This window comes from Canis lupus, chromosome 12, assembly GCF_003254725.2.
Source record: "Canis lupus dingo isolate Sandy chromosome 12, ASM325472v2, whole genome shotgun sequence".
Lineage (NCBI taxonomy): Eukaryota > Metazoa > Chordata > Mammalia > Carnivora > Canidae > Canis > Canis lupus.
In genome coordinates, this window is record NC_064254.1 from 505,291 (window position 1) to 531,098 (window position 25,808).

General features: G+C 46.0%; 2 protein-coding genes across 2 annotated transcripts; one reads left to right on the top strand and one right to left on the bottom strand.

Moving 5' to 3' along the window:
* Positions 1-851: 851 nt before the first annotated feature.
* On the bottom strand, positions 852-19,111 carry PPP1R10 (protein phosphatase 1 regulatory subunit 10). The gene is given in 21 exon segments (XM_025418072.3): positions 852-2,108; positions 2,384-3,139; positions 3,298-3,411; positions 3,624-3,699; positions 3,862-4,002; positions 4,004-4,057; positions 4,182-4,245; positions 4,432-4,678; positions 4,815-4,973; positions 5,051-5,198; positions 5,441-5,541; positions 6,876-6,988; positions 7,102-7,207; positions 7,415-7,588; positions 7,721-7,798; positions 10,418-10,469; positions 10,989-11,124; positions 11,286-11,372; positions 12,022-12,139; positions 18,142-18,664; positions 18,888-19,111. Coding segments are annotated over 19 exon segments (2,823 nt in total). The 5' UTR covers positions 12,129-12,139; positions 18,142-18,664; positions 18,888-19,111; the 3' UTR covers positions 852-1,998.
* A 330-nt stretch (positions 19,112-19,441) lies between these two features.
* MRPS18B (mitochondrial ribosomal protein S18B) lies at positions 19,442-25,731 on the top strand. The gene is made up of 7 exons (XM_025418086.3): positions 19,442-19,598; positions 20,676-20,784; positions 20,884-20,981; positions 21,109-21,177; positions 23,205-23,271; positions 24,531-24,590; positions 25,161-25,731. Exons 1-7 carry the CDS (start codon positions 19,521-19,523, stop codon positions 25,451-25,453), a joined length of 774 nt encoding a protein of 257 aa, XP_025273871.1. The 5' UTR covers positions 19,442-19,520; the 3' UTR covers positions 25,454-25,731.
* The last annotated feature ends 77 nt before the right edge of the window (positions 25,732-25,808 follow it).

A 25,808-nucleotide genomic window follows, 5' to 3' on the forward strand; every position in this document is an offset into this window, starting at 1 on the left:
CATTCCTCATGCCTTCTAAAAAGCCCCTCAGATGATTCTGATGAATGTTAAGAGTTTGAAAACTGGTGTTTTTTTGTTTGTTTTTTTATGTTTTAATTCTAGGCCCAACATTGGGCTCCACCTCATAACCCCCAGATGGAGTCTCATGCTCTCCCAAGCCCGCCAGGTACCCCTGAAGACCATTCTTCCTGAACTCCTGCTCCCATAGCCCACCTTCCTCCCCAAAATGCACTCTAATTCCTAATTTCAGTAATAGCAGAAATTCCTATTTGGAGTTAATCCTATCCTTCTACATTCTGATCTCCAAAACCTGCCTCCCCAAGACCTCACCCCATGATGGAAGCCCTGGATAGCTGTCCTTAAGGAGCCAATGTCAGGCAAGTCGGCCTAGTAATGCCTGCCCTGCAGAGCCACTTTTTGAGGGAATAGCAGCCTCAGCCTGTACTGTTCTTTCTCCACTGAGAAAAGGAGCCACTGGTTTTTCCTTCCCCCAGAAACTGCTTCATTTTACCCCTTCCTCCCACTCACTGGAATTCCTTTCCTAAGCGACCCCACAGGGATGGTAGGTTCAACTAGGTGAAGTCAGTGTCCGCTAACACCACCTGCAGCTCCAGCCATCTGAAAAGCTGCTCCCCTAGGTCCCAATGCTGCTCAAAGGATGTCGACCCAAGGGACTTACTCTGTACCTGTGGTTCCTTATATTCAAAATACTTCACTTAATACCCATGCTATCTCACAACAGAACTTCAGCTCCTCAAAGGACTAAAGATTCCATAGAGGTTTGTACTAATGTACTTAAAATAGAGGACAATGGCCGTTCTTGTTTAAACAGAGCCCAAACACACTAGGGGTTAAATAAGCTGCTTCTCTTTCCACTGTTTATTATTAATGTACAAAATATACAAAACCAAAAGAAAAAAAATACTCATCCCTCAAATCCATCATGGCTCTAACACAAGACCCTGCACAAAAGCCAACCAATCCACTGTTTTCATAGAAAACAACTGATGCCAAAACCTCGGAAGGAGAGGGCTGGGGAAGGGTGCGTCAGCTTGCGGCACCCACCCAGGAAGGCACCTGGTGGGACTCAGAGGTGGCTGACAGGGCAAGGGAGCCAGAGGCCTCACACTGACAAGGTTCCAGGTGGGGGGCAAGAGTATGCCAACTCCTGAAGGCAGTGCATGTAGTGTGACTTGTCAGGCCCAGCGTGCCGGGCAAATTGATGAAAAGCTGGTCTCAATGAAGTGTTTTACAAAGTTTCCAGAATGAGCTGCAGGTGAGGGTGGACCACCACCACCAGTCTCACCTATGCCAGCTGCAACTTCCACTGGCTGCAGGACATGAATTGGCCATCACTGGAACTAGCAGACCCATGGTGCAGACTTGGGTGTTCACAGGTTGCAAAGTCTGACTTGAGAAAGGACTCAATGTAAAAAGCCTGTGTCCAGGGAGAAGTGGGGATGATGTATTCCAGAACTCAAATCCAGCCTGATTGAGCCCTCTCAGTGCAGCGGGATATATAATACCCCTTTTTACCATCTCCCCACCCCATGAAGAATAATGAACTTGGCTGGGAGGATTTCATAAGTGCAGCTGATTCCGTATCAGTTGTGTGCGTGTGGAGGACCCACAATAGGAGAGTAGAGGTGTTCTCCAGGATAACCAGCTTTAGGTTCTCAGGCATAAAGGGCAATACTGGAAAGGGGTTTGGGGCTATAGGGCCAATCTCAAAAACTGAAGCCAACCGGGTCTTCTCTTCAGCCATCCAGGGTACAGAATGTATCCAGTCTCTCTCCTCCCCAGACTGGAGGAAAATATGTACATCGATGTGCACCAGTGATCACAAAACCCCCAGAAACCCAAGCAGGTGGGGACTGAGGGGCCGGCTCCTCATCAGCAGGGGACGGGACAGTGGGCCTCACAGAAGCCATAAGAGGGTCGAAGGAGCAAGGCTGCAGTCCATGGGGTGTGGGGCAGGGGGGGCAGAGGAGGCAGTCCCTAGGGCAGGGGGGGCCCATTGACACCCGGGTGGTAGAAGGCACAGTTGTTCTCATAGCGGCAATTGCCCTTCATCATGAAATGTCGGCACACAGGGCGGTTGGACATATCTGTGGGAACGATGGCAGAACAGTTAGAACACGGCTCAGAGGTCAATGCCACCCTTGCCTCCCCACCCCCACCCTGTCCATAGCACCCTGAAAACTAGCGTGCAGGGAGATACGGAATCTTACGGATTTGAGGGAAGGGCAAAGAATAGCAACTGCCAGGCATGCTGAAAATAGGGGGACGTGTCTGTCCTACCACACCCGGGGGGAGTGATGATGCTACCCCAAAACTTAAATGGAACACCAAAAGCCATGCAATGAGCAGGAACCATTCTCACCTCCTCCGTGGCTGTGGCCTCCATCGTGCCCTCGGTGGCCCCCTCCTCCGTGGCCAGGGCCATCATGGCCACGGTGCTCATGAGGTGGTGGCCCTCGATGGTCATGGCCTCGGTGACTAGGGACATCATGAGGCCGGTGGCCATGGGGCCCCCCATGTCCAGGACCTTCATGGGGGCGATGTCCACCACCAGCACCCATTCCTCCACCAGGACCTTCATGGGGGCGATGTCCACTGCCTCCACCCATGCCACTGCCAGGGCCTTCATGAGGACGATGGCCACTGCCACTGCCCATGCCACCACCAGGGCCTTCGTGAGGACGATGTCCCCCACCTCCACCCATGCTACTGCCAGGGCCTTCGTGGGGGCGATGCCCACCACCCATACCACCACCAGGGCCTTCATGAGGACGATGTCCACTGCTGCTGTTCATGCCCCCACCAGGGCCTTCATGTGGACGATGACCACCACCTCCAACCATGCCCCCACCAGGGCCCCCTCGTCCATTTGGAGGTCCTCCTCCAGAGCGACCTCCCCTGGCCCCCCGGAAGGGAGGAGGAGGAGGAGGTGGTTCATTTCCTCCTCGGCCACCACGGCCTCTATGGTATGGTCCAGGACCTGGTCCTGGGCCACCCCGCATTGGGCCACCTCGCATGGGGTCACCTGGGCCATCCCAGAAGGGATCACCCCCTCGTGGAGGGGGTGGGGGACCCAAGAGACGCGGACCCACTGACCCACCAGGGCCTCCATGAGGACCTGTTATGGAAAGAAAGGGAGACCGTATCAGCGACTTGTTACACTCAGGGATGGCCTCTCCCAGCCTAACCTACCTCCCACCTTTTGGTCAATCCTACACTATTACTAAGCCAAAATTAAGCAGATAAACCCATTCCAACCTCTCATTTCCCACCTACCTGGTATAGGTCCTCCAGGTCCAGGGGGGAAGTGCTGCATGGCCTTGGGACCCCCAGGACCTCCTGGTGGGAAACCATTGGCTATTGGACCAGGGCCTAATAATCCATGTGGCACTGTTAATTAAAAAACAAAATATAGTCAGCAAGAGGATTCTAGAAGAGTGGCATGACTTCCTCCTTAGGTATGCCCCTCTGGCCCTCTCAGACCAACTTGTCAGACCAAAGCTCCATCCAGTCTTCCCTCCTAGCAGAAGCAATACCTTTGCTCACCCTGCTCCCCCCACACCAACTCCACAGTAGGCTTCCTCCCTGGCCCTGGTGATTACCGAGCATCTGCTTGATCTTGTCTGAATAGTCTGGTTGCTTTAGCAGTTCCTCTGAGGGATGACTATTTGGGCTACCCTGTGAGGCAAGGTGAATAAAGAGCCAGTCAACAGAATGCAAGGGTAAAAACTAGTAAAGAAAAGAGAGCTAGATGAAGAGGTAAGTGAGAAGACAACTACTGGGGTATACAGAAAGGCAGATTCCAGACAAAGTGGAAAAGAGGAAGGCGGGCTCATATACCATGATGGAGGTGAGGATCTCTTGGACATTGATGCCTCCTCCTCCAGGACCCTGGGGGCTCTTCCCAGCACCCATGCTTCCCATGAGATTGGCCAGGACAGGAGGCAACTTGGAGCCACCTGCTCCATCAGGTGAGCCACCAGCTCCCCCCAGGCTCCAGGGTCTCAATATATGGGGTCTCATCCATGGAACATTCCTGCAAGAACAGAACAATCAGGACTAGCTTTAAAGAATGAAGAGACATTCCATTTGAAACTGAAAAATGCTGAAAGACGTACTAAGATCAATCACAACTCCACCACCACATAGCATATGCTCACCTCATCTAGGGGGATGAGCTTTGGGGGTACAGGTTCATAGGGTTCAGGATCAGGTTCATGAGGACTATTAGGAATGCCACAGGTGATGGGACAAGAAAAAAAAAAAAGATAGTTAAATTATTTATTCAAGCCCTCACATTCCCTAGCCCCCACCCCCTTCTGAATTACCCCAGGGCATGTTCCTCTCAGGAGTCCAAGCACTTAACGTGGACATGGTTCATGCCCAGGGTGTGAACCCGGTTCTGCTCACCTTTCCTTGTTCAGGAAGAGCTCCTGAAGGATTCCTTTCTCCCGCTCAGCCTGGATGTATCGCTCCTGGCTGTTGCTTCCAGGGGTGACAAGAGGTGAGGGCAGAACCAGGGGCCGGGGGCACACCCAGGGCACCTTCTCCTCCATGTTGTCATGGCTCAGACGCCGGGCCGTCTCAAATGCATGTCGGTCTGACAGTATCTCTCGCTTAGCTGCCTCACCAAAGTCCTTGATCTTATTCACATTTACTAGTGGCAAGGAGAGAAAAGAGAAAATATAAGCACCAAACAAGTCCTTTTTAAACTCTCTAGACCCCAAAATAAGTAAATAAATAAAAATAAACTCTCTATACCCATCTACTACACAAGAACCTTGACGGCTCACCTCGTTCAGTTTCATCCAGTTCAAAATAGAAATATTCTCTCAGTTTGCCCTCCTCAGGCCATGTCACCGTCTTCCTCTTCCTGCCTTTCCGGGTCAGCTGGCTGGGATCTCCGGGACTCTCCACGGGCTTTGCATCCAGCGCTCCTGGCTCTAAAGAGGCTGGAAGCAGGAGAGGTATCAGATCCAGGTCGTTCCTTTTAGAAACCCCCCAAACCTGAACCAATTTCTAGACTTACCTGTATCCATGAGCTCTGGGACTTCAACAGGGGGAACTGGGGTTCCTGGGCGATCTGTGTCCATAGCCTCACAAGTTGGTGCTGGTTCTGGGGAAGAAGGTTTGGCCGTGCTCGGTTCTGTGCTCGTTTTCCCTTCAAACGGGCTTGGCTATTGTGAAAGAAAAAGAAGTTAATGAGTTGACACGAAAGCCAAGGTTAAGGTAAGGCAGTTAGTCCAGCATCCTAGACAGGCTCCCCTGCGGATTCAGATGAAGGAAGACTTTGCGTCTCCCACTGCCAGCCCCCCAACCCTCACCCCAGTCCACATCCTGTGGTCCTCCCAACCATTCCTGGGCCCTTCCTTTCACTTTAGATATCCTGTCATTGACATCTACGGCACAGGGCTCATACCTTGGCAGCTGTGGGTGACAACACCTTCTTCTTCTTCTTAATTTTGATGCCTGGAACAGGGGCTGAATTGAGTGCATCCAGGAAGCCCAGGCCCTCCATAGCTACAAGAGGATAAAGCATAAAATGGAACCATCAGACCTCTTTCACAATCCTATTCCTACAAAGTTTGAGCAGGAAATGGGCCAATGGAGACCCTACCCCAACTTAGGACACAGTTAAGTTCAAGGTGGCCAGGATGCATATGCTGGATTCATACAAGAAAAAAAAAAATTTTTTTTAATTTTGTTTTTCAGTTTTTTTAAAAAAGACTTTATTTATTCATGAGAGATACAGAGAGAGAGGCAGACGGAGAAGCAGGCCCCATGCAGGGAGCTGACGTGGGACTCGATCCCGGTCTCCAGGATCACACCCTAGGCCGAAGGTGGCATGCTAAACTGCTGGGCCACTGGGGCTGCCCCTGTTTTTAAAAATTCTATAATCAGGATGCTTGGGTGGCTCAGTGGTTGAGCGTCTGCCTTCGGCCCAGGGCGTGATCCTGGAGACCCGGGATGGAGTCCTACATCGGGCTCCCTGCGTGGAGCCTGTTTCTCCCTCTGCCTCTCTTTCTCTTTGTCTCTCATGAATAATTAAATAAAATCTTTAAAATAAAAAAAAGAAATTCTATAACCAACATGGGGGCTTGAACTCATGACCTGGAGATAAAGAGTTGCATGTTCCTCCAACTGAGCCAGCCAGGTGCCCTATTCTTTCTTTTAAAGGCAGGCAACTGGGCAGCCCCGGTGGCACAGCGGTTTAGCACCGCCTGCAGCCTGGGGTGCGATCCTGGAGACCCGGGATCGAGTCCCGCATCGGGCTCCCTGCATGGGGCCTGCTTCTCTCTCTGCCCATGTCTCTGCCTCTCTCTTGCTCTCTCTGAATGAATAAATAAATCTTTAAAATAAATAAATAAATAAATAAATAAATAAATAAATAAATAAATAAATAAATAAAAATAAAGGCAGGCAACTTGGGGTGTCTGGCGGGGCTCATGGGGTTGAGCGTCTGCCTTCAGCTCAGGTCACGATCCCAGGGTCCTGGGATCGAGCCCCACGCATCAGGGGGGCTAAACTAACTAACTAACTAGTAATAAATAATAACTAAATAAAAGCAACTTGAGGCTTTCAGTATTAATTAGAGCTCAGGTGACTTAGGAAAACAACCCTCATGGACAGGACCGACTATCCCGAGACTGGGAGCACCCCAAACCAGTCACTGAATAGCACCCCATTCCCATACCCAAGATTACTTCTAAGTAATCCTATGAAAGAGGAGCTCCAGAGGTGCAAAAATTAAGACAAGCACACAAAACTAAGAAATCCATCCTGTACCACCCCCCCAACTCATTTCCATGGAGTTCTCTCCCAATTCAAAGTGTGTTCCTCTACTTCAGACTCACGCTGTGGTGGGATGATCTTCACTTTGATCTCTTTGGTGGCATTTGGTGTGGTGTTCAGTGGCTTGTATTTCTTCTCTGCAGGGGGAGCACCATCTCCTGGAGCAACTGTGGTGCTGTTGGAAGATGAGCCATCAACATGATCTCTGATGCACCCTAACTTGCCCCCTCTTCCTCCCTCATGTCTACAGACATAACCCACACAGAACCCAGTACACAAGGGCCATACCTCTGACGCTTGAGGGGGATGGGTTTAAGATTGTACTTGTCAGAAACCACCACTGCACTGGCGTTCTTTTTCACAGGCACCAAAGATGGGGTCTCCAGCTCTAGCCCTGAGGGAAGAAACATGCCATTGCGTTGAACTTATTACCACTCTAACTCTTCCTCCCCACTCCAACACTAAATCTTTACCCAGCCCAAACCTCACCTACTAGTCTTCCATCTTCTCTCTTCCCCATGTCATAAATCCACTATTCCACCACAAGGCCCTAGGTGTACATCTGCCCACAGACTCTCCCAAGACCAGCCAACCACCCTACCAGTGGAACGAAACTTGGCGTGACTGGGTGCTGTGGTTCGGAGAGACTTGGGCTTCTCTTTCTTCTTCTCTGGGGCCTCCTCAGCCCGGGTCTCAGCCTTCACCTCAGTCAAGGGTCGCTCGGGAGGGGTGGTTCGACTCTTCCCCTCTTCTTTACGTTTTTTCTTATCTTTCTCTGTTGTGAAAAAACAAAGCAGAAAAGGATTTTATTTAAAGAGAAAGACTGTCAAGAGGTGAAGCAGGCTAAAGCCACCGAAGGCCAGTGGGAAAGAAATAAATACAAGGGATAAAAGACTAAGGAGCTTACCAGCAGGCTGGGTACTGCTCTGGGAGCGGATGACAGCCATCCAGTCACTGACAAGGACTGAAGCCAATTTCCGGAGCTCTGCAGGTGAGAGTATAAGGGAAAATCCCTAAGTAACTAAAAATATTATTCTTCCAATAATAGAAAATACAGAGGTTTAAAGATATACTGTGAAAATCTATGTAACAGAAAACGTAGCCCAGAGTTTTAAGGAGAAGATGAGACAGGCTCAAACTCTTGGGAGGCCTGGGTGTCTCAGTGGTTGAGCATCTGCTCAGGTCGTGATCCCGGGCTCCTGGGATCAAGTCCCACATCGGGCTCCCTGTGAAGAGCCTGCTTCTTCCTCTGCCTGTATCTGCCTCTCTGTGTCTTTCATGAATAAATAAAATCTTTATTTTTTTAAGATTTTATTTATTTATTAATGAGAGACACAGAAACAGAGAGAGAGAGAGGGACACAGAGGGAGAAGCAGGCCCCATGCAGGGAGCCTAATGCTGGACTCGATCCCTGGATCTGGGATCACACCCTCAGCTGAAGGCAGATGCTCAACTGCTGAGCCACCCAGGTGTCCCTATTTGATTTTTTTTAAGCCATTATTACTAGTGGCATTATAGGAAAAAAGGTGGCCTAGAAAATCTTTTTCTTTTCTTTTCTTTTCTTTTTTTTTAAGATTTTATTTATTCATGAGAGATACAGAAAGAGAGGTAGAGAGAAGCAGGCTCCATGCAGGGAGCCCAATGCGGGACTCGCTCTCAGGACTTTAGGACCATGCTGTGGGCCGAAGGCAGGCGCTAAACTCCTGAGCCACCCAGGGATCCCCTAGAAAATCTTTTATAAGATGAATCTAAGTCAGGCTCCTTGATACTTTGTTTGCCTTTAGGACAACACAATAATACTGTTCTTAGCTGTTTGGACACTTGAACCCTGCCTGCTTTTTCCTTGAGTTTAGTTCTTGTTCTTTTAACACATGGTTAGTGGAAGAGTGTGGACACTGGCTTCATTCTGCTGCTCTATTCATAAGAGAGACACAGAAGCACAGAGAGAGAGAGAGAGGGGTGCAGAGACACAGGCAGAGGGAGAAGCAGGCCCATGCAGGGAGCCTGACGTTGGACTCGATCCCGGGTCTCCAGGATCACGCCTTGGGCTGAAGGCAGGCGCCAAACCGCTGAGCCACCCGGGCTGCCTGAATAAATAAAATCTTAAAAAAAAAAAATCAAGGAAATGTAGCAAATAAGTGTAGCGAAGAGCTTATAAAGCAGACCACATTAGAGATGGGGAAGGCAGTGTTTAGAGAAAAAAAGACGGTCAGAGAATTTAAAGGACAAAATGTGTTTCCAAATATACGGAAAAAAAACAAAGACCTTTACAGCTCTTGCTTTTCGTACTTGGCAAATCACATCTCTTATCTATGGCACCTATCCTCTTGCCAGCTTTTCCACTTACAGATTCGTTTAATAATGAGATTATTGAAAACATTAAAACCAAACTTTTCAAATAAATACCCACACAACTAGCAGTTTCTATAATTAAGGCAACACAAACTCCAGTACATCCCTAATACAGGGATATCCTGAACCTTTTTGGACCAATTGATACTATAGTCTAGTCAGACTTTATTAGGAATGTACAAATTTCCAAAGGAAGTACAAAACAATTAAATCTACATTCAAAGGTGGCAATACAATTGAGACAACTGGAAAACAGGGAACAATATACCCAGCAATGAAAAAATAAGAGATGAACAATGATTTAATAGAAAATTCTGTAGTTTTACATTATAAGTTATTAAAGATAATTTGTAATGTCACAAACACAGAAGTGCTCAATATCTGAAAGGACCCAAAACCAAGATTTAATATTACTAAAATAATGGAAGGCTAGAGAATGTTTTTCCACTTAAACACTGTGAGTTAAACTCTTTAACTTGCTAAATGTTCCCAGTGTTTTCTCCTATAGCTAAAGGAACTTCAGATAGGCTCACCCAGGGCTACATGTTCTTTCCACACCAAACTGCCAAAGCCTCCTTCCAAAAGGACCTAGCACGCCATTCCTTTTAGACAAAAAAGCAAGCCTGTATTCTGATGAGGGGATCAGCTCTCCTAGAACACTGCTCACTTGTGGCACACTAGTATCTTGTGCTAGTGGTTTGTACCCTGGGTATAAACCCTTTTCTTCACTGAAGGAGAGGCTGTGACTTTCTGGAGCCAGGCTCTGTCTTCAAGCCAGAACTATATGGCCCTTGCCAAGGGCTCCAAAACCCTTTATCTTAGAAAAAGACAGACTGTTGCTACCAAAGCTGTGATCTACTCCAGGATCCAGGATCTGACCCATGGCCTATAGGAAGGTATTTACTGGTAGAACTATATAGGAAACACACACTGAAGGCCCCAGAATATGCTACGTTTATTTAGAATAACAGAAGAAAATGATGATGACACTCTCTAGGATGACACTATTTTTTCCAAAGAATTTCAAGTGCATAGCTTTCACAACCAAGAGATATCAAGAACCAGCTTCTTGTTAAAAGTATGCTGTCTTGTCTTACATTCAATGGTAGAGAAATGGACAAATCCCATTTGAAATTTTTTTTCAAGAAAGAGAAAAGTAAGGTGATGTAGAAAGGAGTGACAGGACAGTTCAAGGATGGGAGTGAGACATGAAGGTAACGAAGTGAAGTGATGAGGAAGGACTGGCCCCTACCTTCATCCTCACTTGACTTGCTCAGCTGCTTCACCAGTTTGGCTGTGTTGTTCTACAAGAAACGGGGAGAAAGGTTAAGTACCAGGAGGAACAGGAGTCCTCTCGGAGCTTACAACTGCACTAACACACAATTTCTTTTTCGTGAAATTTTAAGTAATCTCTACACCCAACATGGGGCTTAAACCCACAACCCCGATATCAAGAGCCACACACTCCACCAACTGGAGTGCCCTGCCTACAATTTAATAGTCCCTAATGGCGACCACCGCTACTATGGTACTTTACCTTTTACAAAACCTTTATAGGTGCAATCGTACTTAATTCTAAAAACAACCAAAGTAGGTAGAAATCATTTTCAACAAGAGATGAGAAAACTGAGGCTCAAATATCTAGAAGCGCCCTAACCATACATCTGTTAAAGGGCTTAAACCAAGCCTTCTGATAGTATACTCCTATTTTTTTCCATCACTCTTCTGCACAGGTCCAAGACTGCAACCACATCAGAGTTGGTGTATTTTATCTGTCAGGCTAAAGCAAAAAGGAGCACTAGTGTTGTACAGACTTAAGGTACCTGCTTGAGATGGTCCACGGTGAGCGGGAGGTGCTGCAGGGTAAGCAGAATTTGCTGCAAGAGGGGAATGTTGTTGGTTGTCTTTGAATAAGTCAGCCAGTTGTTAAGAAGCTTGTAGCCACCAACATCAATAAACCTGCAGGCAAGTAGTAGAATTTGTAATGCCCTTCCTGGGTTTTGGAGTGCCACATCCCACACTCCTACTCCCCTGTCAATGACCTAGGAACCCCATGCCTCACCTCCCCTGCCTTCTAACTACATCTTCCCATCCCAGCCTCCCAGATCCTCCCCACTTACTTGACCAATATTTCTGGTGACTGGGTCTGCAGGAGAATGTTCAAGTAAGTGCATCGACTCACCATCTTTCGTGCTTCCTTCATCAGGCTGTAGGAGGGAAATTAAGCTTAGAAATGGAGCAAGAGCCTCTTCTTTCAGCAGAAGCATCTCTGATCTGTGGGAGTGCCTAAAAATCCCTGATGACTTGGGACTCTGCCAGAGTGGGAAGGTCACACAAGCCTCTCGGGGGATGGGATGGATCCAGAGTCCAATGGAATCCCATGAGAGGATGGAAGACAACTGAGGAGACACTGAAGCCTCTGGGGAGGTGAACATCACTGCTTCTCTAACCCACAGGACACACTTGATTCTGCTTCCCGGTGAAGAATACTAGCACTAACAGCTGTTCATAGTCTGTTCAGGACTGGCTTAGTCTCTTGCCTTCCCCTGGGAGACTGGCAGAGCCCTGAAGGAAACAACAGTTTGGGATGTGGAATGTGACCCAAAACAGAACCAAGAACTGTCACCTGGCTTCCCTGTTCCCTTCCTCTCAAAGTATGACTCCCAAACCCAGACTCTATTATGGCTAGGAACCAAGGGATCACTTCTTCCTATCATTTACTCTAAAATTACTGGATTCCAATCTTATTCTAGAATCTCCCTCTTCCCTCTGAGAACACTCATTCCTGTTCTGCCTTATGTAGTACAACTTACAATATACTCTAACCACAATGAATCCAGAGATAGGCAGACTCACCTGAAGATTTTGGAAATCCCATCCACACTCTTGACTTCCCCATCTCGGTTAAGGAAGCTATCCAGGCCCTTGAGAAGCTCTTTGGGATCTATGGGACCCGAACCCATGATTGAAGTTTCTAAGACAAGGACAAAATAAACCCACAGAATAAATGGCCGGCAAGGACAATCCCACTATACCCTCTAATAAATTCCACTTCTACAGCAGATGAAATTTTGTGACTAATTATTCAATCTATATTCAACTACACTCATCATTTTCTAGGTAAGAAAAAAATCAACACAGACCATCACCACCCCTGGCAAGTTAAGCATGGTGTTAATACAGGACTGAATGGGAAGACTAAAATTAGACTGGAGAACTGGGCAGCACGTATTTCTCTCTCCCTCCCAGTTACATCCTTTCTAGATAGCTGAACTTCACTAAATCGTATGAGAGCTAAGAGTCAAGTTCCTATACTAAAACTCAACAATCCCAGGCTTTTTTGCTCCTTGTTAGGTCCTATTTCCCCTTAGCTGCTGATAAATTTGGCTTGAAAAAAATGGATAGCTTAATAAGAACTGGGCCAATCCTGGACACTTGGGCTATATGCCTTCTAAGATTAGTCAGTTCCTTTTTATCTCACTCTATTAAGAATCATCATCACCTCAAGCGCCAGAACACGCTCTGAGACAATCAGCTAAACTAGCAGGTGATACAAAACCAGAAAACATCCTATTTCCCTCAAGAGAGTTGTGGGTACCTTCCTAGAAATGGAGACAAATGGATTTAAAGGAAATTCTTTATATCCTAAGTCTTGAAATGAACTGCCACTCGTTAACCAGATACGACACACATTTTTATGGTTTCAAAGTTAAGAGGAAGGCTGGTTTGTGATTTCAAAAGCAAAGATGAGAATCTGATCACTACTCCTCTTCAAAACCACACCACTTTCCAAGATCCCCAAAAGAAAGGCTTGATATTAGAAACCATGAAGCCAAAAAGAATAGAAAAAAACTAGAAGCTGAAAAATGCTATTAAATTTTAAGTAGCTACTTTAAACCAGGTTAGAAAAGGAGCTCATTAAAAGCTAAACTGCTGTTATGGGATAAAGTGTGAAGCAATTCTAGTCCAAAACCCAAGCTAATTTAGAATCAATGTGGCTCTGAGTGGGATTCTGAGAACTGAAAGTAATACTTATGTCTGGGATGTAAGACTAACACTGGGTAGAAAGGAGACAAGAAGAAAACAATTTCTTGCCTCCAGCTTAATAGTACAGATAACAGACATGATCCCAGAAGGGTGGGAAAATCTGTGTTTTACAAAGATAACTCTATTTGTGCAGGAAAAAAGACCAAGTTTCTTATAAAATAACAGAGATGTTCTATTTGTTCTCAAATTAAAAACAAAACAAAACAAAACAAAAACCCAAGCCTAATAATCTCAACTTTTAGTCCTCCCAACAACAAGGCCAATGAATTTCTAAATAGAGAAGTCCTAACAACCTAGGAAGCAGCAGGAGCAGGAAGGGGCTGGTTCTTGAGATCATAACCTGCAGGATGAATACAGAGTGAGGAGGTAAGAAATGCTGAGTGCTGAGCAAATCTGGGTTAACTGTGCATTGCTGCTGTCCTGGAATTTCCACAAGGGCAGGTAGAACCTGAGGTCAGAGAGAGAAACACTGAAGTAGAATACTATAGATTAGAAGCCCCCGGGCCAAATCCACAGAAGTGTGCAGATTCTTACAGACAGGGAAGGAGAAAAAAGCATTTTTTCCCATGTGGTAAGACAACATAGAGCGACACAGACACCATACCAAGAGATACACAGATACAACAAAGGGATAAAACAGGCTTCCCATCTAGGGGCGACTGGAAAAACAAGGAGTCAATCCAAAGCAGTACATATCATCATCAGCAACCACAATGTATACAATTTGACAAAAAGACTTAAATTAACAACACTTCAAACCAGTACCGCCACTCCCACCCGGCCAAATACTGCTGACCACACTGATTCAAACCCAGAGTGAAGATACACCACCTTCGAGAACATTTTGCATAACCAAGGAGCTAAGCCAATAGGACTGCTACCTCTCCTTCCTTCAGAAACTTTAAAAAAAAAAAAAAAAAAAAGGGTCACTTGAGCCGAAATGTTCCTTCACTTAAGAAGGTAGCAGAGAAGAATTAACCATCCCCAGAGACCAATAAGCACAACGCTAAATTCTGTCCAGTGCCTTATGCTAGGAATGGGACCCAGGGACAACTTTTTCATTCCCATTCATAACAGGCAAAAATACTCAGGGAAAGCTAGAACATAAAACAGAAATCTTAAATATTCACTTTCCACTATTACTTTTCCTTTTATGTTTTGGAAATATAATCAACAGAATTAAGTTTCATCTCCTAAGTAGCAATTGTGACAAAATGTAAATGGGTTTTCTCACGGCTTTCCTACAGGCAAATTAGTTTTGAGTCACTTAAAATGAAGGACTCCAAGTGTCTCACAACCAAATTTCCTTAAAGTCAGTACATTCTGAGAGAAGGTACAAGGCACTCAAGTGGAAAGGAATGAAGAGCCTAAAATCCTGGCGCAGGCCTACCTACAGTGGAAAAGGCTAATGAGTTGTCCAGGGAAGGAGGGGCAGTAACCCAAGTGTCAACATTAGTCTTATTTGGAGCCTCAAATGAATGCTTGAGGAAGCTTCCTGGAAGCAAACAATCTAGGGCATACTTTTGTTTTTAAACTCCTTGAAGACAGTACAGAAGGGGCAGGGGGAGGGGAACAATCCCAGCCTTATCTCTACCTAGTCCTAAACTGTGCATTCCTTCTCATCAAGAATTTTCCAGGGGAAAAAAAAAAAAAAAAAAAAAAAAAGAATTTTCCAGGGAGATGAGCACTACGAGCACAGGCACTGGGGAATCTTCAAATCTTACCAGAGAGAAACTTAAAAGTGACACCCACTCCAGCCTCTGAATTGAGTTTTACTTGAGGGTTATTCAATTAAGAGTGAAAAATATCTAACTTGGCTAGTTATTACCCATCACCAAGAAAAGAACTTAATTGGTTTAGGACAAAACCCCTATGGCAAATCACAGCCCTTTTAAAAACAATCACACTTGTAACACAGAAGGGAATCCAAATTTACCTTAACATAAGTCTTAGCACTCTGGAAATGAAAACGCTTTGTACCTGACCCTAACATTCCCCTTCCTTTTCTTGGTGTTTGAGATATGTCCTTATACCACTTGGTGGACTGAATTAGATCTTTAGGTGATGCACAAGGTCTTACCTCTCCTAAGTCCCTAATCCTCAAATTCATTTTGAAAACCATATCTGCCTTTTAGTAAGGATGTAAAATCACCCTCTCCCCCTCCCCAGCAAAAGATCCAAAATAGAACTCTAGTCACAAACTATAAAGATCAGGTTCTCCGAGGTTCTCTGGATAGATGTGGTTTCCCTAGAAGACCCTGTTTCCCCATCTCCCATGTTAAGGAAGATCTTCTTTATTAATACCCTGTTCACTAGAGGTCAGGAACCCCAATGGGTAGACTATTCAGCTCCCAAGGAAGGTATGCTGCAGAGGCACATGGCAAACTGCTTGAAAGATAAAAAATTTGTGGTCAATAGACATGTGAAAGAGTCCCTCCCACCCAATCCAGAAGTCTAAGTACTAATTTGAGAATCTGTACCCAGCAGAAAATTAGCCCTAAAGTCTCAGGTCACCATAGGAGAGCTGTACAAAATGGCTTTCTGATTCTGCCTAGAACTTCCATGCTTCAAAGCAGGACTTTAAAAAATGGAAAGGATATGGAAAATCTGACCAAGATTTGACTTTGAAAAAGTTGGAGGAAGATAGAGAAGGGGCAGGACACCCAATATCACCCTGAGAGCATGGCTTTAAACATGCACCCATTGCTAAAGCACTGCATGAGTTGAAAAATGAAGACGTTATTATTCCACTAACGTTTTAAAGGAATTTCTTTCTAAAGGGAAGGAAAAAAATTAAAAAAAGGTGGTTCTTTGGAAAAAAGAAATGAAGGTTGTGAAATGTAATACCAGAAACGTTTTGCTTACCAGACACCGTAGCTCGCATCCCCCTGCCTTGAGTTTACAACTGCCGCCTCCTTTCCTATTCATTTCTCAATCCTAGTACCAAAGTACAGGAGCTACACAACTGGAGAACGTGACACAGCACTAAACACAAAGAATTTATCCCCAAATCCAGAAGTGGGAATAAGGGTGATTTAAAAGGAAGTCCTGAAGTACCCACCCTCCCCCAGTCTCTATACAAAGCAACCAAAAGCAGGCCCAAGGACTGGCTCCTGGGCATAAATGGCACATTTCAGTGTCATTAGGCCCCATGTCTATTCAAGTCACTTTCCCAAGTCCTCCTACCCCAGTATTCCCCCACCACACAGCACGCTCGCGTGCGCTCTCCCTCACACACACACCCCCCACCAGAAGGCTCCCAGCCTTAAGTATAGTTGGTTTGACTGCTTTTCCACCCCTGGCAACTGAAGCGGGGAAAACCTCCAAGCAGTTGTGATGAGTGAAGGTGGAAATAAAAGCAACAGGCTCAGATTGTTAAATTACAAGAGCTGCCCAGGGGACAACTTCAAGACCTAATTGCTACAAAGCTTTTTCCTTTTAAGATAAAAGAAAAGGTTTCTTCCTGTCTAGCCGCAGCGTGCAGAGGGAGCATCGGCTCAGGGGTGGAGTTTCAAGAGGGTGGAGAGGAAGAAAGCTGATTACATCACCTTTCCAAGCTGCTCCTCCCCCTTGACCAAGTTTCTAGGGCGGCCCTAAGCTCTGGATGGCAAAAGGGGGAGAAAAAACAACAAAGCAGCAGGGACGACGCCATTTTGTAATGGAGAAGAGGAAAACTTAAAAAGCCATCCCGGCTCTGCCGGCAGCCAGTTACATTAAAAAAACACCCCTTTTCAGTAAAATACCCCAAGCCAGCACCCATCCTGAATGGTCTTTGACCTAATTGAAGAGAGTTGTGAAAATAAAACCAATTAAAATATTTAAAAGAACAATTTTCTGCGGGGAAGAACTGAATTTGCAATTGAGGTTCAACCTGCTACCATCGACCACCCCCATCCTCCCTATAAAGGGAAAAGGGGAGGACTTGGACCACTCTCAACAAATAGGATTGAGGTGGGAGGACAAGAGAAAAATGGGCCAAGACACAACCTGCAACGCCGCTTGGAAGACAAAAGGACAAGGAAAGTCGCCATATTGAAGCAGGGAAGAAAAAAATTCCTTTTAACGACACAAATCTTTTAGAAAAGCTAGCATTCAATTGCACTAAATGGCTTTTAAAGTTATACTCCTGAATTCCACATTTCCCAACCTTCCCACCCACCAAAACGTATCAAGTTAAAATGTTAATCATTTTTGCTCTTAAATTACCTATGCAACCTGCAACAATTACAAAACATTCTTTACCTCCCCATTATCTTGTATGTACTGGCACTAAGATATTTTGTATTGAATTTAGGGTCTTGCAATCTTTATTCCTAGATTGCCACCTATTTTAAGCACACAAATATACCCCAAGCAAATTACATTAAAATTGAGAGGATTTAACAATCATTTAAAAAGTCATAGCCAGCTATTACTTTTCTGCCCATCTCCTTACCCTGCAATCTTTATGTACAGATTGCTTATTAATCTGGCAAATTGAAAGACGCCCTGCTTGTCTCACACACAAAGAAGTGGGACTTCTGAGCCACAAGATCCACCATCTTTTGTATGTGAGCTCATTAACCCTTTTGAAGACTGCTAACAAGAGGAAGTTAACCATTCCTCCTTATAAAAAGCAAACACTTATGGCTTTGGCAGTCTGGAAATTGGCTGGATTACCAAGGGTTAACCGTCAAAATCCTCACTTGCTGGCCCTCCCTCCACCCTTTCCTTGCCTGCAGCCGGGCAGGAAGGTAGGTGGTAGGGGAGAGAACAAGACTGTTTAGACCAAAGGCCCCTTTTTAATGGAGATTAAGTGACCGGCTTGGTCCTTCTCCAGTTCTCTATTTTGTTCTATTGGCTCATTTCTTCCTCTCATTATTTTTGGTTTCACAACGGGAAACGTTGAGTTCTTGTTGCAAGACTGGTTTTGGAAAATTCGACACTTACTATCCAATTTTTTTGCGACGTCAGCACCTCGGGCTCAGGGGGGGAGGGGGTTAAAATTTTGGAGAAAAAAAACAAAACAACCAACCAGGACCCAAAACTCAATTATTTGGGGGGCCTCATTGGATCAAAAAGTCTCGTAAAAAATTGAAGGCCAACTCAGTATTCATTTTCCCCCCACCCAACTCCATTTAGGGAGGGGGGGTCGTAGAAAAAAAAGTTCTGGGTGGATTCAAAAAAGTAAACGCTGGATGAGTGGATTTGGGTGGGTTTGGGAAGGGTGGGTGGTTGATTATTTTTGAAGTTATGTGGTGACGGTCCTTCGGCCACAGATTTCAAGTCCCATGCAGCGTGGGCTGGTGGGGTGGGCAAGACAGGTGGGAAGGGGCAGAAGACACAAGTGGTTGGGCTGGTGGCTGCTGTTTTCCCTTTCCCCCCTCAGGATCCTCTCAAGGGCTTAGATGGTGCTGCGGCTTGTTTCTTTTTTCCTCGTGACCGGCCTGTCTTTCTCCGAGAAAATTCAAACCTGGGATAAAAGGAACACAAGGGAGAAAGATACAATCAACACGGGTTGCTTTAAACACGCACAAGTACCATGATTGTTGTCGTCAAACACCTCCAGGTCCCAACGAGAACACAGCCGCGTTCCATAAGCCATGGTCCTCAAAACAACCCATGCCTAACCCCCTCCCCAGTCCAACAAGCTCAACAATACTTTACCCTCCAACCGACAGGATACCCAAACTTACCTCTAAACGAACCCCAGAATGGCGCCTGTCTGCTCGGGCGGTGTCTTTTATACCCGGACGCCGCCCAACGCGCCCAAACATGCTAGTGAAACGCCCTTGTCGCGAGACGTTGTGCGCGAGGCGTGAATTCATTGGCCAACCCGAAAGACAACTCGCTAGCTGATTGGGTAGCCTTCCTTCACCTTCGCTCAGCCCCTTCCCCCTCGGTACTTTCTTCCGCCTCCTTCCTGGCCCCCCCGACAAGCGCGTGACCGGGGAGCCTAGCACCTCCCTTTCCTCTGTTTCCACCACTTCCGTCCTCGAGAACAGTTCTCACCCTGGTTGGTAGAACCGGGCCGGCGCATGCGCAGTGAGAAGATGTCCCTCGAAATCTCCCTCAAAATTGCTTAAAACGCAAGCAGTAAGTATAAGATCTAGAAGTCGTACTGACTGGCTCAGGAAAAACGCAATTTTGAGGCCAAATTCGATTGTGACGCAGTAGAAATTGACTTCTCCACACGGCCCCCCTTTTACGCTTCCGTCCTGACGCAAGTGCGCGGCCGCCTCCCGCACTGCGGGCTCGCCCTCGCCCCTATCCTAGTCAGTGTCTTGGAGCATGCGCAGTCGCCTTTCCGGGATTGGGCGTGCGTCAAGATGGCGGCCTCCGCATTGCGTTCGTGGCTGAGGCCCCTTCCTGGCCTTTCGCCCTTCAGAAGTGCCTACGGAGTTCAGGTAACTCCTTGGAGCACATCTTGTACAACCGCATCTTAGTTATACCTTGTCTAGGGCATCGCTCCTTTGCTGGGAATCCAGGAGCGGAATCTTTCCCAAGTGCTATTATGCCTTGGCTGTCTAGGCAGCAGTGCTCCCACCACCCTTCCCCTTCCCCTTGCTCTCAATACTGTGCGAATTTTTAATCGCCAGACGAGGGAAAAGAGCCTGGTTAGATACCATCCTTTTCCAGCGTACCAACTCGGCTAAAGCACCAGGTGAAGGATTGGGCCTCTTGGTCGTACAGTCAGCTCCTAAGCGTGCATGTGATGTCTAAACTTGTCATTCCCTGGAGTGCCCTTTTTGAGAAACACTAGCTTCTTCCTGCGGAGCGATCCGCGGATAAAGCCAGGATACGTTCTCACGACCTGGGGCCTACTTTCTTAGCTCTCTTTCTCTCACTCAATTACTTTGGGAGGGGGGGGTTCTGTTTTAGTTTTTGTTTTTCTTTTCCCTCTTCTCGGAGTATACATGAGGCCTTTACTTAGTCCTTTAGGTTGAGGTTTTCCCGCAGCCTCATGTACTCACCACACTGAAGGTTCTTGGTGGGGCCAGGTGAGATAGGAAAACTTGCAAAGTTGGCACTTCCTAAAGTGGGACTGAAGAATGGTGACAGGGGTCACCACGGAATTAATGACAGGCCTGGTGGCTTTAAAGCTAGCGTTAGGACTCAAGTTTGTTCTGGCCTGTGGAATGTTGACCTTCAACTTCTGTAAAAGGGCAATTCAGTGATTCAGGATTGGGTTGAGTTGGAGACTCACCAATGAGCCTCTCCCCACCGGGCATGACTGCTTCCCAGTCATCTATCCTAGTTACCTTCTCACGTTAGGTTCTCCTTCAGGATCCAGAAGACAGAAGAGTGGTTGTTGATGTTACTTCTACCCTAACAAAAATTCTACTTTGTATATATATTGCCTCTATATTCTGTTAATACAATGAGCATGTATTCCTCTTCTCCCTAACATATGGGCAGTGAAACTATCCAGTCCTTTCCTTGAACTCATTTGCTCATTTTTTTTTTTTTTGCCTTCTTTATAGGTTCCCCTCCAGACTCTTTGCACCAAAGGCCCCCCTGAGGAAGATTCTTTGCCCCCAGTTCCCATAAGTCCTTATAAGAATGAACCGTGGAAATATCTGGACTCAGAAGGTACCTCTAAAATGGAAAGGGGAGAATCAAGGGGGTCTGAAATAAACAGAGACACTTCTGCTATCCCTACCAGGAATAATGTGTGGTCTTTCATTTCAGAATACCAGAATCGTTACAGTACTCGCCCTGTCTGGGCTGACTACCGTAGAAACCACAAAGGTGGAATACCCCCACAGCGGACTCGAAAGACATGTATTGTGAGTTTCTGAAGGTGGTACGTGGATGGGATGTGGAGGAGAGTGGAGGCCATAGTGACAGTGGCACCAGCACTTTTTCTCATAGGACTTTGAACATCTTTCACCTTCTAGTTTCTTCTCTCCACAGCGTAGAGATAAAGTTGCTGGGAATCCCTGCCCCATCTGCCGTGATCACAAGCTGCATGTCGACTTTAGGGTAAGGAGAATCTTCTCCAAGATAAGGACTTGGATTCTCTTTGTAGCGCTAGAGAGATTACCACGGGTGTCCCACTACAGTCCATTTGCATTCATTTTCTAGTAGTATGAAAACTTCTTTTCTAGTCTTTTATCTTGTACTGTGGTTCATACTAATAAAGCTTTATGTCTTTTTTTTTTTTTTATGAGAGACAGAGAGAGACAGACAGACAGACATAGGCAGAGGGAGAAGCAGGCTGCATGCAGGAAGGCCCGATGTGGGACTCGATCCTGGGTCCCCAGAATCATGCCCTGGGCTGAAGGCAGGCATAAACCACTGAGCCACCCAGGGATCCCCAAAAATGTCTATTTCTAATGGGAGAGCAGTACTCAAAGGTTCATTTATATCTTCTATCCATCCCAATTTTTAGCAAGTAGTTTGGGCTAGTGTTTTTCTTTTTTCTTTCTTTCTTTCTTTTTTTTTTTTTTAAAGATTTTTAAAAATCTTTATTTATTCATTTTTATTTATTTTATTTTATTTTATTTATTCATGAGAGACACAGAGAGAGAGGCAGAGAGACAGAGGGAGAAGCAGGCTCCCCACAGGGAGCGCGATGCAGGACTGGATCCCAGGCCTAGTGTTTTTTGAGGTCGGTTTTGTTGTTTTTTGGGTTTTGTTGTGTTTTGTTTTTTGTTTGGGGTTTTTTGGTCATGTAACTATTTAATGGCATGCCAAGATTTAAGGCTGGAAGGCAGATACATGAAGCAAGATACAGAGTTTAATTGTTTTTCAGAAAGCCTTTATTGCAAGAACAGGACTTGCTCCTTAAAAAGTTCAGAAACTGGGACACCTGGGTGGCGCAGCGGTTGAGCATCTGCCTTTGGCTCAGGGTGTGATCCCAGGTCTGGGGATCGAGTTCCACATCGGGCTCCCTACCTAGAGCCTGCTTCTCCCTCTACCTATGTCTCTGCTTCTCTCTGTGTGTGTCTCATGAATAAGTAAATATTATCTTCAGGGAAAAAAAGTTCAAAAATAATGGGGAAAATGTTCTGAGCCTGCAGTGAAGGTATTAGAGCAGAAGCTGAATGATTGGTCATTAGGGGAGTTGGAAAGAATTCACAGATCAGTCAGTAGATGGGGGTGTCTGATTGTTCTTAGGTCCCTTCTGACCCCATTGTAAGAGGGTCCTATAGATAGATAACTTCTCAATTTCAACTATGTAGGATTGGTTATAAATATAGAATAGGGGCATCTGGGTGGCTTAGTCAGTTGAGCGTCTGCTCAGGTCCTGAGATTGAGCCTCACCCTGTGCTGGGCATGCCAGGCTCCATGCTCAGTGGAGAGTCTGCTGGAGATTCTCTCCCTCTCCCTCTGCCCCTCCTTCCACTCATTCACTCTCTTTTTCTTTCTCTTTTTAACAAAAGAGAATGTAACTAGTCATATACAGTTTAGAATCAGTTACATGATCAAGGAAGAAAGAATATGAATTGAACAGTGCAAATGACTGCTTGCTCTTCTACTCCACAAGCATATCTACTTTTTTCCATGGGTGTCATCTCCTGTGACTAACCCACTGGCTGAGTCATTCTACATAATTAAAACTATGAAATTGGTCTTAGTAGCATATATGTTACATACAGCATGCTATCATATTCATATTTTAAACGTGCACATTATAACAGATACTGCTTTTCTTTGGGTGATTTCAGGGATTACCACCTTACTATCCCCAATTTTTTGCATGAAGGGCTGATTTTACAGCTTAACTCCTGCAGAAGGGGATTCTATAGGAGTCTCAGTGACAGAATGTAGGGTGAGCATCGGAAATGGTTGGAAAGCCAAGAAAGAGGAAACGTTTACTACAGTTTTCAGGAATGTGTTCAGCAGAGTGATGGGGCTAAAGCTGGGACACGAAGGAGGGTAGCACCTGGAGAGACAGGCATTTAGGGTGTCCACACACATGTGTAGGGATTGCGCACTTCCAATTTCTCAAGGTCTTGCTGCTCTCCCTACCCTCTCTCATGTTTCCCCACCACTTTCCCCCACAGAACGTGAAGCTCCTGGAACAGTTTGTCTGCGCCCACACAGGTGTCATCTTCCATGCCCCATATACAGGTTAGTCTGTCGATCTTGTCACCACCAGAATAGCTTTTCCTGGAGCACTTCTTATTTATTCATTCATACAACAGGTATCTGGTGGCTCCTACATATGACATAAAAAACGTGAATGAACCTTTTTTTGGAAATCTTGCCTTAAAGGGTACATTTACATGTGGATAAAAGGTACAGGCAAGTACCAATGTAACTAAATTATTTAAACATGGCTCTTAAAAGATAAGTGGTGGTAATTATTTCCTTTTGGGTCTCTCTGCTTTTACAAAAGGTTTTCTAGCAAATTGTCTTATAAGTTCTTTTTGCCATCGACAATCCAAGTAGATCTTCCAAAATCTGGAATGGTAATCCTAACAATTTAAGATTACGTCTATTCTTAATGACCCAAATCTGGCCCACTGCCATGTCTGTTTATGTCCATATTGTCTACAACTGCTTGCAGTCTACAATGGCAGAGCTAAGCAGCTGAGACAGAGACTGCGGGGCCTGCAGAGCCTAAAATTTATGTGGCCCCACACAGAAAGATTTTGTCAGCCTCAGCTCTAAAGCAAAGTTAGCTTGCAAAGAGTAATCTGAATCACCATTTGGGGGATGGCAGTATGATCAGTGGAGTTTGGTTTGTCAGGGAGTCTTTAAAGATGGGCTTTATATAAAGTCAAGCTATAAAAAGCCTAAGGGGCTATTTTGCTACTCTCAGATCACCTTCTCTAGATTGGGAGCCCTTTCTTCCTTTAGTGAATCATTCTCGGTGGATTGTCCAACCCAAACTTTAATTAATCACACTTGCCTTTTGAATTGTGTTCTGCTCTGTCTTGGAGGCTTTACCATTAAATGGCTTTTCTATGGGATGCCTCGGTGGCTTAGCAGTTTGGCTCCTGCCTTCAGCCCAGGGCGTGATCCTGGAGTCCTGGGATCAAGTCCCACATCAGGCTCCCTGCATGGAGCCTGCTTCTCCGTCTGCCTGTGTCTCTGCCTGCCTCTCTTTTTGTGTCTCATGAATAAAAATCTTTAAAACAATAAATAATTAAATGGCTTTTCTGTAGTGGCTGGACCCCCTTGAAAGTCTCAGCCTCAGCTTTCAGAAAGGGGGGGGGGTTCTTCTGATTGGGTAGATGGGGAAACAGGCCCATCAAGGGGTCAGGGAAGTAGGGTTATTAGGTGGAGCAAGATTTCCAAGCACAGCTCTTTATAATCATATAGAAGCAGTTGTATACTCTATCGTGCTTTCTAGAACAAGCACTGAGTTCTCTTTCTCCCTACAGGGGTCTGTATGAAGCAACACAAGAAGTTGACCCAGGCCATCCAGAAAGCCAGAGATCATGGTGAGCGTGAGAATAGACCCAGTGCAGTTTTATTAGCCAAAAAGGTGATTTAGGGCTGAAGGGTAGATACAAATATTTCAACTTGTCTGAGAAGGTGGCACCTACCATGCTCTTCCCAAGAATCTCCTTTCAGCACTCCACTGTCCCTTTTTCTCTCTCATGAGTTTATCTTGTCATTGCCCTGTCCCCTTAATTCTCTTTCCTTTCTCTTCCCTTTTATAAGTATTGGTCCCAGTGCCAGAGATAGATGATAAGAGATCTTTGTATAAATTTCTGGCCCTGGGCTCCATGACACCTTTGCAGAAATTAAGAAAGGAATGGCTCTGCAAGTGCAGATGCAGCTCTGTAGCCTTGATGCAGAGATGCACAGCTTGGCAGACAAGAGCCCCAGCAGTAAGCACATCGGTTGACATTGCTCCCTTGGCCAGTTGCCTTTGTGTACAACATGCATAAATACACCCTCTGGCTCTGACTGGTTCCTCGCTCCCTTTTTATGTCATTTTACTTGTCTTAACCTGACCTAGCCTTCCTTGCTTGCCTCCCTCACTTTCTCTTTTCTTAATCCCCTAGGTCTCCTCAGTTACCACATTCCTCAGGTTGAACCTCGGGACCTTGATTTCAGTACCTCTCACGGAGCTGTGAGTGCTACTCCGCCAGCCCCCACCCTGGTTTCAGGTGACCCCTGGTATCCATGGTACAGTTGGAAACAGCCACCGGAGAGAGAGCTGTCCCGCCTTCGACGGCTCTATCAGGGCCATCTTCGAGAAGAGAGCGGTCCCCCACCTGAGTCAATGCCTGAAGTGCCCCTTAGCAGCCCAACCGAATCTTCCTCCACTGAGGAGAGCCCTCAGAGTGCTCTGTAGGAGCCATAGACCGGGAAGGGATTAAGGGATAGTGCCTAGGAATTACATGATGGGATTTCACTCTCAAGAGTTGTGTCTGTATGTGGCCAATGGCAGGCCCAGGGCCAGAGGAAAGAAATGATTGCTGTTGAAGGGAATAAATGCATCGGAGGCTTAAGGAGGGCAGGACAGATGTGTATGGGAAACCTCAACCCCTATGTATTGTAAATAGGCTAAACATTGTTACTTCCAATGTCTGCTAAACTTGGCTTTTCCACAATAAAGCTGTATTTCCTGTTTCTGGGCTGAGTTTCAGATTAATACCATTTGTGGTGGGGAGGGGATGTGGGTGCTGCTGTGGGGAGAGGAGAGTTCA

What these genes read in the sequence shown, in the direction of transcription:
- MRPS18B (XM_025418086.3), top strand. Translation starts at nt 19,521, where the DNA reads ATGGCGGCCTCCGCATTGCGTTCGTGGCTGAGGCCCCTTCCTGGCCTT. An exon ending in GGACTCGAAAGACATGTATT is followed by an intron (nt 20,982 to 21,108) that starts GTGAGTTTCTGA and finishes TTCTCTCCACAG; the next exon opens with CGTAGAGATAAAGTTGCTGG. An exon ending in CCAGAAAGCCAGAGATCATG is followed by an intron (nt 24,591 to 25,160) that starts GTGAGCGTGAGA and finishes TTAATCCCCTAG; the next exon opens with GTCTCCTCAGTTACCACATT.